General features: G+C 50.8%; 1 protein-coding gene across 4 annotated transcripts in view; it reads right to left on the bottom strand.

The window, feature by feature from the left end:
* The window catches only part of GSG1L (GSG1 like), a 267111-nt gene that overhangs the window by 23355 nt on the left and 230493 nt on the right, over positions 1-13263 (bottom strand). For 2 of the 4 annotated variants that reach the window (XM_017525726.2, XM_037737472.1), the window contains one exon: positions 8901-8954. The exons of the other annotated variants lie outside the window; for them this stretch is intronic. In XM_017525726.2, coding sequence (XP_017381215.1) covers positions 8901-8954 — 54 coding nt within the window. The remainder of the gene's footprint in view (positions 1-8900; positions 8955-13263) is intronic. 4 annotated transcript variants of the gene reach the window in all.

Here is a 13263-nt window from a genome sequence, read left to right as displayed (position 1 = left end):
AAAAACAAAACAAAAAAAGGAAGGGAAGGAGGAAGGGAGGCAAGGGAAGGAGAAAAAACAGTTTGAAGCTAAGAGTAGCCCACAGGGGAGGTAGCCAAGGGTCATCAGCAGTGCTGGACTCCCTGTTGAAAAAGGAGCAAAGGCAAATGTCACTAGGTGACAGTGTCCTCTGATTTGAACTATAATTTCCTGCAGGAATCATTATGCATTTTCTGAAGACATGAAGACAGATTTGCTTTGTTTATTTTTTTTGAGATAGGGTCTCACTCTGTCACCCAGGCTTGTGTGCAGTGGTACAATCATAGTTCACTGCAGCCTCCACCTCCTGGGCTCAAGCAATCCTCCTGCCTCAGCCTCCTAAACTGCTAGGATTATAGGAATGAGCCATCGCACCCAGCCAGACTTGCTTTTTTAATAAGATGGTGGTGTAAGAAACATCCACTGATATGGTTTGTATATCTGTCTCCTCTAAATCTCATGTTGAAATGCAGTCTCCAATGGTGAGAGGTATTTTGGTCCCTCATGAATGGCTTGGTAATGAGTGAGTTCCCATTAGCTCAGGAGAGAGCTGGTTGTTTAAAGGAGCGTGGAGTCTCCATCCCTCTCTCTTACTCCTTCTCTCATTGTGTGATATACCTGCTCCCCCTTCTATTATGAGTAAAAGCTTCCTGAGGCCTCACCCGAAGCTGAGCAGATGCCGGCACCATGCTTCTTGTAGAGCCTGCAGAAACATGAGCCACATAAACCTCTCTTCCTTATAAATTACCCAGCCTCAGGTATTCTTTTATGGCAATGTGAAACGGACTAACACACTCACAAATCTAAATAAGGTCCTTGAAGGGTTGATGGGGATGCTTGGTGTGAAACGGTGCTCAGAACTGGCAGCAGGTGGAACCAGGCACCCCACGTATGTCACATCCCTCCAGGGGCTGGGGCAGTGGCTCCACTACTCACCAGTCATGTGCCTTGACATGTCTTGATTTTTTCATCTGATAAATGGGCGTATAATGTACCTATTCTTGTGATTGTTATAAGGATGAAACTAATTAATAATGCAAACCATCCTGGACAATATAGGGAGATTCAGTCTTTACCAAAAAAAAAAAAACAAAACCCAGGTGCTATGGCACACACCTGTAGTCCCAGCTACTCGGGTGGCTGAGGTGGGAGGATCGCCCAAGGCGGCTGCAATGAGCTGTGATTGCGCCACTGCACTCCAGCCTGAGTGACAGAGCGACACCCTGTCTCAAATAAATAAAACAATAAATAAACGTAAAGCTCAAGCTCTTTGGAGCGGTACTGAGAACACTGCCTGGTGCTTGCTGTTATTATCGTCATATTACTATTACTATTGTCGCCATCATCATCCCTACCTCTGGGGTCTTTCTGCTCCTGCCACTCTGTGACTGCACATTCAGCCCCGCCCTCCAGTTCCAGCGGTGGAAGGTATGAACAGCTGTAATGCACTACCCAGTGCTCTCCTCAAACACACACCCTTTCTTCCATTCCAGCATCTAGAGCTGCCACTGTCATTGCCTCGGGAAAGGGATATTTTGCAAGAAGCAGAGGAAGGGCTTTGAGGTATCAAAAAACCTCTGGATTCAGGGTAGGCGGAACCCACAGGAGGTCACGGCACTGCCTTTGCCCCAGAAGAGACACAGTCCCCCAAACTGGGGACTGAGCTTCAGAGCAGAAGAGAAGGGTGAGTAGAGGCTGTGGTGCCTAGAAAGATGGAAGAGCCCCAGGGAAAGGTGACGGGGACAGAGGCACTGTTCAGATGTGAACAGCACCAGCCCCATTTCACAGATGGGAAAGTCGAGGCGAAGACAGATTCGTCACCTTTGCCTGGTTTCGTGGTAGGCTGGCTGTCCAATACAAGAAAGAGCCCTGATTCAGTGTTTGTGAACTTCCGTGGGATAAATACTCCCACCATGGCTGAACTGAAGGGACCCAGGTGACATTGCTGAATGGAGGAGGAGATAGGCACAACGGGTCTTCGTGAGCAGTCCTGGTGGTTCCAGCCCTGCGGCTGCGTTGTGGTAGAGCTGGGATCTGAGCTTGGGTTTACAGTGCCTGGAGCTGGAGCGAGTTTCCACTGTACGCTGTGGACACCCGGCAGGCAGGGGATTCCCTAACAGACCCACCCAGGGCAGGTTTGCATTGTGAGGTCCCCGTGGAAAGTGGGGCTGGGGACCCTCCATCACTGGCTCTGCCAGAACTGCTGCCGAGGTATTGGAGGTGACTGTGCCATCTGCCATCCCACAGTCACGGTCCCCAATAGCCCACCACAGTCTGGAGTCTGATGGAGGCCGGGTGTTTGCTCTTTTTAAGAGAAGAGATGGATGCAGGCAAGTGACGGAGCTGGGAGGCTCTGAGGACACTGAGGGAGGATTTCAGGGAGGACCAGAACTGATGTTTCACTAGGAGGCCACACTGTACCTGCCAGCCTGATTCCAGGGCTGAACATGGCCATAGCAGCCAGGGGCTTCATCAGGGCCCATCTCTGCTGTAGCAGGGGTGGGTGCCATATGCCCTACAGCTTCCCCAGCCTCTACTGCCCCTGCTCTAGGCTCCCATCCCCTGGCATGTTCTCCACCCCATACAGCCCCATCTATGCCATCCTCAAAGCTAGCCTCTCTCTTTCTAGCTCCAGACTGGCTCTGTTTCCCAAATCTCCAGCCACTGCCTTGTATGAATTAACAGCCTACATGCTATGCTTCTGCAACTATCTGTAATAAAGGACTAAGACTCCCCGATCCCCTTAATTTTCTCCTTCTTTTTCTTCTCCTTCTTCTTCCTTCTTCCTTCTTTCTTTTCTTCTTCTTTTTTTTGAGACGGAGTTTTGCTCTTGTTGCCCAGGCTGGAGTGCAATGGCGCAATCTTGGCTCACTGAAACCTCCGCCTCCCGGGTTCAAGCAATTCTCCTGCCTCAGTCTCCTGGGTAGCTAAGATTACAGGTGCCTGCCACCACGCCCAATTAATTTCTGTATTTCTAGTAGAGACAGGTTTCGCCATGTTGGCCAGGGTGGTCTCGAACTCCTAACCTCAGGTGATCCTCCTGCCTCAGCTTCCTCAAGTGCTGGGATTACAGATGTGACTCACCGCACCCAGACTTTCTTCTCTTTTTTAGACATGGGGTCTTGCCCTATTGCCCAGCTTGGAGTGCAGTGGAGCAATCATAGCTCACTGCAGCCTCCAATTCATGGGCTCAAGTGATCCTCCCACCTACCTCAGCCTCCCACCCATCTCAGCAGCTGGAATTATATAGGTGCATATATATATATATATATATATATATATATATATATATATAAAATTATATGCCAATATGCCCGCTCCCCCTTAATTTTCTATCTGTTTTGGATCAATTTTTTATAATAAATAAAAATGAAATGAAAAAATGCATGCAAAAGGCAAGCATGGGTGTCCAGCAATGTCAATTTGCTATGAAAGCTTCCATTTATCTCAACTTTTGTCCTTACATTACAAAAAATGTTTGCAAGCGAGCAATGGTCCAGGGACCACACTTTGAGTAGCACTGGTGTGTAGGGCCCTTCTTTCTCCTCTGGCCTCAGCTGGTCACATCCACCTCCTGACCCTATGACTGCAGTTGCACCTGCTCTATCCTGCAGCCCAGTACTTCACAAACTTAAAGGTGCTCCAAGATCACCTTTATAAGAAGCTTGTTCACATAAGGCCTCTGATTTAGGAGGTCTAAGGTGGGGTCTGAGATTCTGCATTTTGAGCAGGCTTCCAGGTGAGCCCAATGCTACTGGGCCCAGGCTTTGGGCAGGTGAGGGGCTCAGCCCAGCCCAGGCCTCCCATCCTCTCCCCATGGTCCTGGTCACAAATGGCCAGGATTAAAGAGCCAGCCACCTCCTTCCTGCCTCTGAAGCTCCCTTCAGCTGGTGGACATTTAAAAGAAAGCATGAGAGTTTAGGGAGTGAACAGCCCTTCCAGATGTTCTTTTCAGATGTTCCTGCCACCATCCTTTGATCATGTTTTCACTTCAAGTACCATCTTGTGTTTTCACCTCCCCTGCGCACAGGTGCTGGCTGGTGATCTAATTGCGGGAGCCGCGCGAAGGCTCTGAATCTCCGCAGTGCCATCTCCAGTTTCTGGGCACCATATTCCTCTCAAGAATAAATGGCAATTTCCAAGGACCCCAACACGAGGTGATGGAGAACAAGGTGTTATGAAGAAGTAAAATTCAAGCAGTGAAGACAGACGGATCAGATGGAACTGTGACTGAACACGTCTCAGAGGCTAAACACCTAAGAAACAGTCGCAGAGGACAAAAATACAGTGATTTTTAAATAAGCAATTCACAATGGAATGAAAAATGGAACTAAAAGAAATCTGGGGTAAAATAAACAACTGCAGGTAGTAAATTAAGATTCCATAACATCACGTCAAAAGGGTCATTGCAAGTTAGGGGAAAATAAATGAGTTTTTAAGAAAGACTTTTTTTTCTTTTCCCATTTTCTGTGTAAATATCATCATGATATAAAACATTTGGAAAATAACACAGAAGGAGATAAAGCCATGCACTTGTCAATGCCTTAGCTTGATCTTTATGTGTAATTTACAATTTTGTCTCCTGTTTTAGCTTGATCTTTATGTGTAATTTACAATTTTGTCTCCCGTTTCTCCAGTACTGGGTTTTAAAAAGAGACCTCTAGATATTAACACATTGAGGTTATTTCTAGAATCACATGGGTGAGCAATGATTACCTGGCAGTACAAATAATCACTGGCATCGTGGTAATCCACCCCAAAACCCCAGCCCTACCTTTGACAACCCCTAAGGAGTCCCTCCATCCATAAAGACCCAACCGACAGAATGCAACCTCCAGACCGGACTTGCCCCAGAAGTCCCTTTCAGCACCCAGAGGACACTGGAAGGGAGAACAGACGTGAGGATAGCTGAGGCGTGATGCTGTCCAGCTTGGCGTGGGGGGATGGTGGGGAAGATGTCAGGCAGCGCTCCAGCAGAGAGATGAGTGGGTCAGAGCTGCAGAGGCCGGAGCACGGCCAGGCTGGGGAACTGCGGACGATCAGGGGATGCTGTGTGTAGGGGCGGGGCCCGGGGTATAGGGCGAGACTCTAAAGTTATGCTGAGGAATTGGGTCTTTGTCCTGAGAGCCATGGGAAGCCACTCCAATGTTTTAGGCAGAAATATGGGGATCCCATTACCCTGATGACATTAGCATATTGAGGAGGCATTCCAGCTTCTGGGGTGGGAATAGATTACAGGGAACAAAAATGAGTGTGCAAAGACCCACCATGAAGGAAGTTGCTGGATTCACCCAGGTAAAGCCGTGTTGCAGCCACAGACTAGATGATGGAAGTGGAGACAGAGAAAAGGGAAGGAGATGTAAAGAGAAGGCCCTGGACTTGTGGTGAGCAGGAGGGTCATGGGTGGTGAAGAGGAAGCAGGGGCATCCATCAGGACCGCAGGCTTCCAGCTTGCGCAAGCAGAGCCAGTGATGGAGGGAGAGACGGAAATAAGATTGCGTTTGGGGGCGTGAATATCATGAATGAGTCTTGGACATATTGATCTGAGGTGCCTTTGAGAATCCAAGCAGAAACACCAAGGAGGCAACCGTATATGGCAGTGGGTAGGGCAGAGTGGATTCTCCTAATGTGGGAGCCTTCAGCCACATGGCCACGGAGGATGAGGAGCCACGCATCACAGAGGGGAGGACAGCCCTGTAGGGACCAGAGATGGAGTCAGAGCACAGGCCCAGGAGAAGTGGCTGTGGGAGCCGAGGAGTGAGCGATTCGGGAGGCAGGTGGGTGCCGTGCCTGTCTGCCGAGAGCTGCTTCGTGGAGTGAGGGGGTGGGAGCCAGATTGGAGGGGGCTGGACAGCGAGTGGGAGGTGAGGATGTGGAGACAGGTCCTTCACAAAGCTCCCCCACAGCAAACAGGAGAGAGAGAGCAGGAGCTAGTGGGACATGCGGTTGACGAGCCCATCCCTGCTTAGACAATCCTGTGGATGTGTATGGAGCCAGGGTGAGGTCACCCCTTCCCCAAGCACAAACTGCTTTTATCCCTGCTGGTTTCTTGCAGATCTGAGATCCGATGGCTTTGTGTTGGGCTTGGAGTGCAGCGAGCAACTGGCATCCAGGAAGGGGGTTTTGGATGGCTCCTACTCCGTCTCCTCTCTCTTAGAAGATAAATGCATCTCAGTGATAGACAGATAGCTGCTACCACCAGTCCCCAACCCCAGACACCATGGGAGGAGAAGAGACATCAGAGACCCAGGCACAACTCCCACCAAGGCGCTCACTCTCAAGTCACACCGAGTCGCTTAGATTTTCCTAAATGTGCTTTGTGTGTCGGCCCCTTCTGGCCTTTGCTCGTGCTGTTCCCCGTGCCTGAAATAGCCTCCCTCACCCACTGCCAAGCTGTCTGGTGAATGCTGCACGGGTATTGAAAAACTCGGCTCAGGGGTCTCTTCTGTGAAGCCTCTTCTATCATCTACCTCGCACTGGGGTGGGACTGGTAGTGCTTGAAGCCACTTCCAGGAGACTCTATTGTGGCGCCCAGTGCACTTTGCCGTGCTGTGAGCAGGGGGCAGCGAACTCAAGTGTCTCAGCCTGTTGTTGCCATGCAGAAACACGAGCCCAGTGTGGCTAGATCTCTGCTTTTTCATGAAAAGCCAAAAATCTTGATTTTTGATTTCTTATATGTATATTTTTAAGATTCAGGGGTTCATGTGCAGGTTCATTACACGGGTGCATTGCAGCATGCTGAGGTTGGCCTTCAGTCCATTCCATCACCCAAACAATGATCATAGTACCCAATAGGAGTTTTTCAGCCTTGCCTCCCTCCCTCCCTTCCTGCTCTTGCAGTCCCCAGTGTCTGCTGTCCCCGTCTTTATGTCCGTGTGTACACGATAATTAGTTCCCACATAAGTGAGAACATGCCATATTTGGTTTTCTGTTTCTGCAAAACCTTGATTTTTAACATGAAACCTCCTGATTTTTAAAAGAATTTTGAAACCACTGTGCAAGCCAAACAAAATACAGCTGCAGGCTAGATTCTCCAAGGACTACCACTTGCTACAAGCCCTGTTTTCAGGCAGGGAGTATATCTTATTTGCCCCGCACAGACGGAGGTCTCTAACCGGGCAGGGGAGGGGCATGGGGGAGGGGACCCCCAGCTTTGTTGCCAGAAACATCATTGTATCATTTCATAAAGTCCTCACAACAAAGCCTCAAGGTCAGCATTAGCCCATTTTCCAGCCAGGAAAACTGAAGCTCCGAGGAGGAGAAGCGCTACCTGGGGACTCACAGCTAGTCAATTGCAGAGTTAATTCCAACCCTGGTCTGTTTCTTCAGACGTTCCACAGGGGCTGAACGCGTGAAGTCAGCCAGGTACTCAAACAGTGTCTTCAACAGGAGGCACTGTACAACTTTCTACTAAACAATAGAATTAATATTGTTGTTTTGCTTTGGTTTGGGTTTTCAAGACAGGGTCTCACTCTGTCACCCAAGTGGGAGACCAGTGGCGCCATCCTAGCTCGCTGCAGCCTTGACCCCCTAGAATTCAAGTGATCCTCCCACCTCAGCCTCCCTGAGTAACTGGGACCACAGGCACATGCCGCCACGCCAAGCTAATCTTTTAAATTTCTGTAGAGATGAAGTCTCGCTATGTTGCCCAGGCTAGTCTTGAACTCCTGGACTTAAGTGATCTGCCTGCCTCAGCCTCCCAAGAGCTGGGACTACAGGCATGAGCCACCGAGCCTGGCCTAATATCGTTAATAATTAATGCCATAATTGATTGAGCCTCTGTGATTCTAGGTGCTGGGATAGAGTGGAAACCAGGAAAAGCAGGCTCTCTGGTCTTGTGGAGTGTACATGGAAACGGAGCAGACATAAACATGTAAATTAATAAACAAGTAATTTCAGAGAGTCCTAAGTGCTACAGAGAGATGTGCAGGGGTCCCCGGAAGGAAGATCTGCACTCCCAAGAAGCTCGGGGGGTTTCCGTCCCCCACACAGTGCCACGTGCCCAAGTGAAGCGGGTCGTTTATTCAGCACAGCTGAATTCCCTCTGCGATCCAGTCCAACAGGTCTTATTTTCTTCCACACATTGTTAAACCAGATCTGAGCATTAAGTATTCAAGAAAGCCCTGATACTGCAAATATTTACCTTTCATTCAGCAGCATCCAACCCAACCCTCGGGAGGCCCGATTAAGACACCCTCCTTGGGGACGTCAGGCAGGGTGACACTGGGAGGGCTTAATTCCAGATGTTTCTCAGGGCTGGGGCAGGAATCGGGGGGTGCAGGCTCTCCAACCCAGCAAACTCAACACGTGTGCATACATACTGGCCCTTCCACATGATCACGTGCACACGCACGTGCACATACACATGCACACACACAGAACATGCCTTTCTTCTACAGCTCTGAAAACCATTTCATATCTGCCCAACTGCTCCTCAGCCATGCAATCGGCTCTTGCAGAGGGTAATCCAACAGGACCTGGGGGGTGGGGGAAGGGGTGGGAAAAGGACAGTTTAATTCCTTCCTGTCCATCAGCCCCGCATGGCACCACCTTGTCCCCAGCCCCCAGGAGGACAGCAGGAGAGACTTGGATGAAATGGGCTCAGAAGGGCCTCTCCCGCAGATAGGAAAGGTAGGGGCGTGAGGGAGCCCATGAGCTCTGTCCCACAGAGTGCATCATCCCAGAACTGCATACATGGTCTGAGTCTCACCTCACCTGCTCCTCCTACAATGAGCCCCTCAGCCATGGGACTCCCCTCACTCCCACTGTGTGCTCAGGTCCTCGATCAATGCCCAGCAGAGATCATTGATCAGGCCCAAGAGGCTGCACAGCACAGGGAAGGACTATGTGACCTGGGCTTAAATCCCAGCTTTGGCACTTACCAGCTGTGTGACCTTGGGCAAGTCGGTCTCCCTCTCTGTGCCTCGATTTGCCATCTGTAAAATGGGGATGACAATAATGCTTACGCCTCAGAGAGGTGTCACAGAAATTAACTGAATCACATCTAAGTATTTAGAGGAGGGCCTTATACAGGGTCAGAAACAATAACGTGGTTATTGGCCATGCCTCGAAACCCCATCGCCATCTCCATCCTAAGCTGGTCATGACCAAGCTCATGCTTCACTCTGGGGTCTGGCAAGGGCATTAGGAGCAGAAGGGACAGAAACTCTCACACACAAAGCCCTCCACGTGCCAGGCACTGTGCCCAGCATGTAACGTGGATTATCAGATTTAAGCCTCCCTGGGACACCAAGAACTCTGGACTCTCCCATCCTGGGTCAGAGGAAACAGGTCCAGAGGGGCTTGGTGCCTCACCCCAAATCACACAGCAGCAGAGATGGACTTGGAAAACTCACCCCAAACCCCTGCTCTACCCACAGCACCCTCTGTCCGCAAAGGAGGAGAAGAAAACCTGGGCACCTGGGGCCATGAATTGACCTCCCTTGAGTCCTGGCTGCAGCACCAGGGACTCTGGCCACTGAAGGATGTCAGCCCTGCATCTGAGCCACCCTGCAAAGCTATGCAGACATCTATGTGCTCGGAGCTGTTTGTAGGGAAGACACAAAAAAGGGAAAAGAAATAGAACAGCCTGGCTAAGCTGAAATGTTCTCCTCAGAGGGGAAGGGAAATAAAATTTGATGAACCTCTGCACAATGTTCAGGTTATGAATGTGTAAAGTGATATTCTGCACATATGCTGGAAGGGATTCATCTTCGGGCTGAGCTGTTAGGAACCATTGGAACTGGGGCACCAGCAAACCGCAGCTTCTTGATGGGGTACGGAGTGGTCCCGTCTTCTGCGTCAGCAAAACAAGGTACGTTTTACTCACGGATGCCCCAGGAGGTGAATCTCCACAGCAGAGTAGCAACTGACTGCGGTGCTAATGGGGCAGCTTTGGACACCAGGCTGCTTATGTGTCTACTGCAAACACCTGCTGAGTGCCATTCCGGGCCCTGTGCCATGCTGGGCATTGCCACCATCCACAGCCTGGGGCGAGGTGAGCCACGTGCCAGGTTAGCCGGATCTTCCTGTCCACTGCCTCCTGGCCCGGGACTGAACACCTGACCTTCGCTGGGCAATCACATCCTCTCTCCTGGGGTTTTGCACTGGAAGCGCTGGGGTGCTGAGTCAGCGAGATGATGGTGGGGACAGACATACAAGAGCATGAGGGAGCCAGGGCTGCACTTTCCAAAGACAAGAGTCCCGTCAATCACCAGAAAACCCTGAATGAGCTCCTAGGAGGTGGCTGGCCAATTCTAGGTGCCTGGTTCACAGTGAGAAACAAGATGGTGTAGGTTTTCTATCCCAGATCTTATAGTCTGCAAACTGGCAAACAAAGAAAATCCTGGCAGGTGGTGTCAGGTGCTATGAAAAAATAGCCATGGTGCCAGGCATAGTGGTTCGTGCCTGTAATCCCAGCACTTTCAGAGGCTGAGGCGGGAGGATTGTTTGAGGCTAGGAGTTTTAGGCCATCCTGGGCAACCCATAGCAATACTAAAAATGAAAACATTAGCCAGTCGTGGTGGTGCATGTTACTTGGGAGGCCAAGGTGGGAGGATCACTTGAGCCCAGGAGGTCGAGGCTGCAGTGAGCCGTGCTTGTGTCACTGTACGCAGTCTGGGTGACTGATAGGGTTTACCTGTGTCCACCCTAATCTCACCTTGAATTAGAGTTCCCATCATCCTCATCTGTCATGGGAGGGATCCAGTGCGAGGTAATTGAATCACTGGGGCAGTTACCCCTACATCGTTCTCATGATAGTGAGTTCTCATGAGATCTGATGGCTTTATCAGGGAATTTTCCCCACTTTGCTTGGCACTTCTCCTTGCTGCGGCCATGTGAAGAAGGACATGTTTGCTTTCCCTTCCGCCATGCTTGTAAGTTTCCTGAGGCCTCCCCAGCCCTGCTGTGAGTCAATTAAACCTCTTTCCTTGATAAATTACCCAGTCTCAGGTATGTCTTTATTAACAGCATGAGGACAGACTAATACAGCAACAGAGTGAGACCCTGTCTCCAAAACATAAAAAATAGCAACGGGCTGCAGTATCTAGGACAATGTTGTGGGGAGTGTGTGTTTAGACCCGGTGATTAGGGGAGGCCTCATGGAGGCATCCAGTGGCACAGTAAGTAGAAATGTCCCGAGGCGGGGACGCATTTGGAGTGTCCAAGGGATGAAAGGAGGCCTACGTGGCTGGGGAAAGACACAGTATCAGGATGACAGAGGGATCTGTAACATGAGGGTGCCTGTGTGGGCCACCCCACCCCATGGCCTGCCATGCTTCTCTTCTGACCAAAGCCCTCCCAAGTGCCCCACAGGGAGTCCAGCTCCTCAGTGCTGCCCCACCCTGCAGCCTCCTGTCCTTCTCCCCCTCCTCGTCCTCTGCCAAGCCCTGAGGATGTGCAGTGATGCCTTCCCTGACACCGAAAGGCATTAATGCCCATCTCCTTCAGCTCCCCCATAAGCAGGCCCTGTGATAAGGATTTAGGTACAGGTAGCTTTCTTGAGGGGAGGCAGTTCCAGGAAATATGGGTAGGGGAGAGGGAAGGTGTGACAGGCAAGGGACGGAGCCAGTAGAGGAAGTGACAGAGGCTGATCCCTGCTAAGGGCACCTGGGGCCCAGTCCCATGGCAGAGCATGCCCCAGGCTGTTTTGTAACCAAAGGTGGGAAGCTGGGTCTTCATCTACCAACACCCACTAATTCCTGACAGCATCAGTCTCCTGGGCATTCCAGTAGGCCCCATGTGTTGGGCAAAGCAGACTCGGGTCAGAGAGGGTCCTCAAGGCTGAGAGTCACATGAACTTGTGAGAAGCCCCCAGCCTATGCATGAACCATGAGTCCTGAGCAGATCTGTCCAGGGCATGCATAACTGCACCTGCATGGACTCCAGAGGCTGCCTGGGTTGAATCCCGGGGTTGCCTCTTCCATCTGGGTGGCCTGATCCTGAGGCATTGCCAGCTCTGATTTTCTTCAGTCTAGGAAAGAGCCACGCAGACCTGGGGCCCAACTCCTCCTCCATCACTGTGCAGCCTTACGTAAGTGTCTTAACTTCTCTGAGCCTCAGTTTTCCTCATCTGTAGAAAGGGGCTAATAGTCCTAATTGCATAGTGAGGTCTTAAGGATGAAATGAAATGTCTGGGCACAGGGCCTGGCACACAACTCATGCTCCATAAATGGCAGTTATGATGGTCAACTCTGACCTGAGGTTGCTGTTCTATATCCTCTCTCTCAAGAGGAAAGACTGGGAGCGTGGGGACTCCAGGCCAGATCGGCCATTCGTGGGGACCTCTACATAGTGCTTCTGACCGGGATAGGCCTAGGAGGCAGACAGAGCTCAGAGAGAGTAACATAGGCTGTGATTCTACAAGGCCTGCCACAAACACTGGCACAGCAACTCTAGGGGTGTGGACTGAGCTAAGGCGGGCAGCAGCCCCTGACAGCCCAGAAGAGACTGAGGCAGCTAGCAGGGCATAGATTGGCACTAGGTTGGAGAGTGGGAGTGGCAGCTGGCCCTGGGTAGGGCCCAGCTCTGGGTAGAGCCAGGAGGAGAGCAGTACGGAATGAGGTGGACACAGAAGCAACAATGAGCCCTGGAGGGAGGGCTCAGAAATTTCAGGTTTCGGGGTGCTGATGCTGTCTCTGAGTGGCTTCATCAGAAGAAGGGAGGAGTTCTGCCTAAGGATATCTCCAGCTTCTGAAATCCTGAAATTCATCCAGCCAGCCATCTGCCTGTCTGTCCTTCCACTCATACCTACTCATCTATACCTCTGCCTACCTACTTATCAATCCTTTCATCCAGCCATTCATCCATCTACCCACCCACCACTCAACCATCCATCCATCCACCTACCCATCCACTCACTCACTCATCTATCCATTTACCTACCCATCCACCAACACACCTACCCATCCATTCATCCATCCATCCATCCACCTACCCATCTGTTTACTTGTTCATCCATCCATCCCCCCACCTACCCACTAACCCATCCTTCCATCCATCCATCCATCCATCCATCCATCCATCCATCTACCTACCCATCTGTCCACTTGTCCATCCATCCATCCCCGCACCTACCCACTAACCCATCCATCCATCCATCAACCTGTCCACCCACTCATCCATCCATCCACCCATCCACCCTCTCATCTGTCCACCTATCTATCTATCCATCTACCCACCCACTGTTTATTGTCACCTCCTCTGTTCCCAGCTGGACTCTGAAGACTCGGGTGATTACATGTA

This window comes from Cebus imitator, unplaced genomic scaffold (genome assembly GCF_001604975.1).
Source record: "Cebus imitator isolate Cc_AM_T3 unplaced genomic scaffold, Cebus_imitator-1.0 Scaffold39, whole genome shotgun sequence".
Lineage (NCBI taxonomy): Eukaryota > Metazoa > Chordata > Mammalia > Primates > Cebidae > Cebus > Cebus imitator.
Note: the sequence above shows the minus strand (reverse complement) of the source record. Positions and strands in the feature narration are given on the sequence as shown.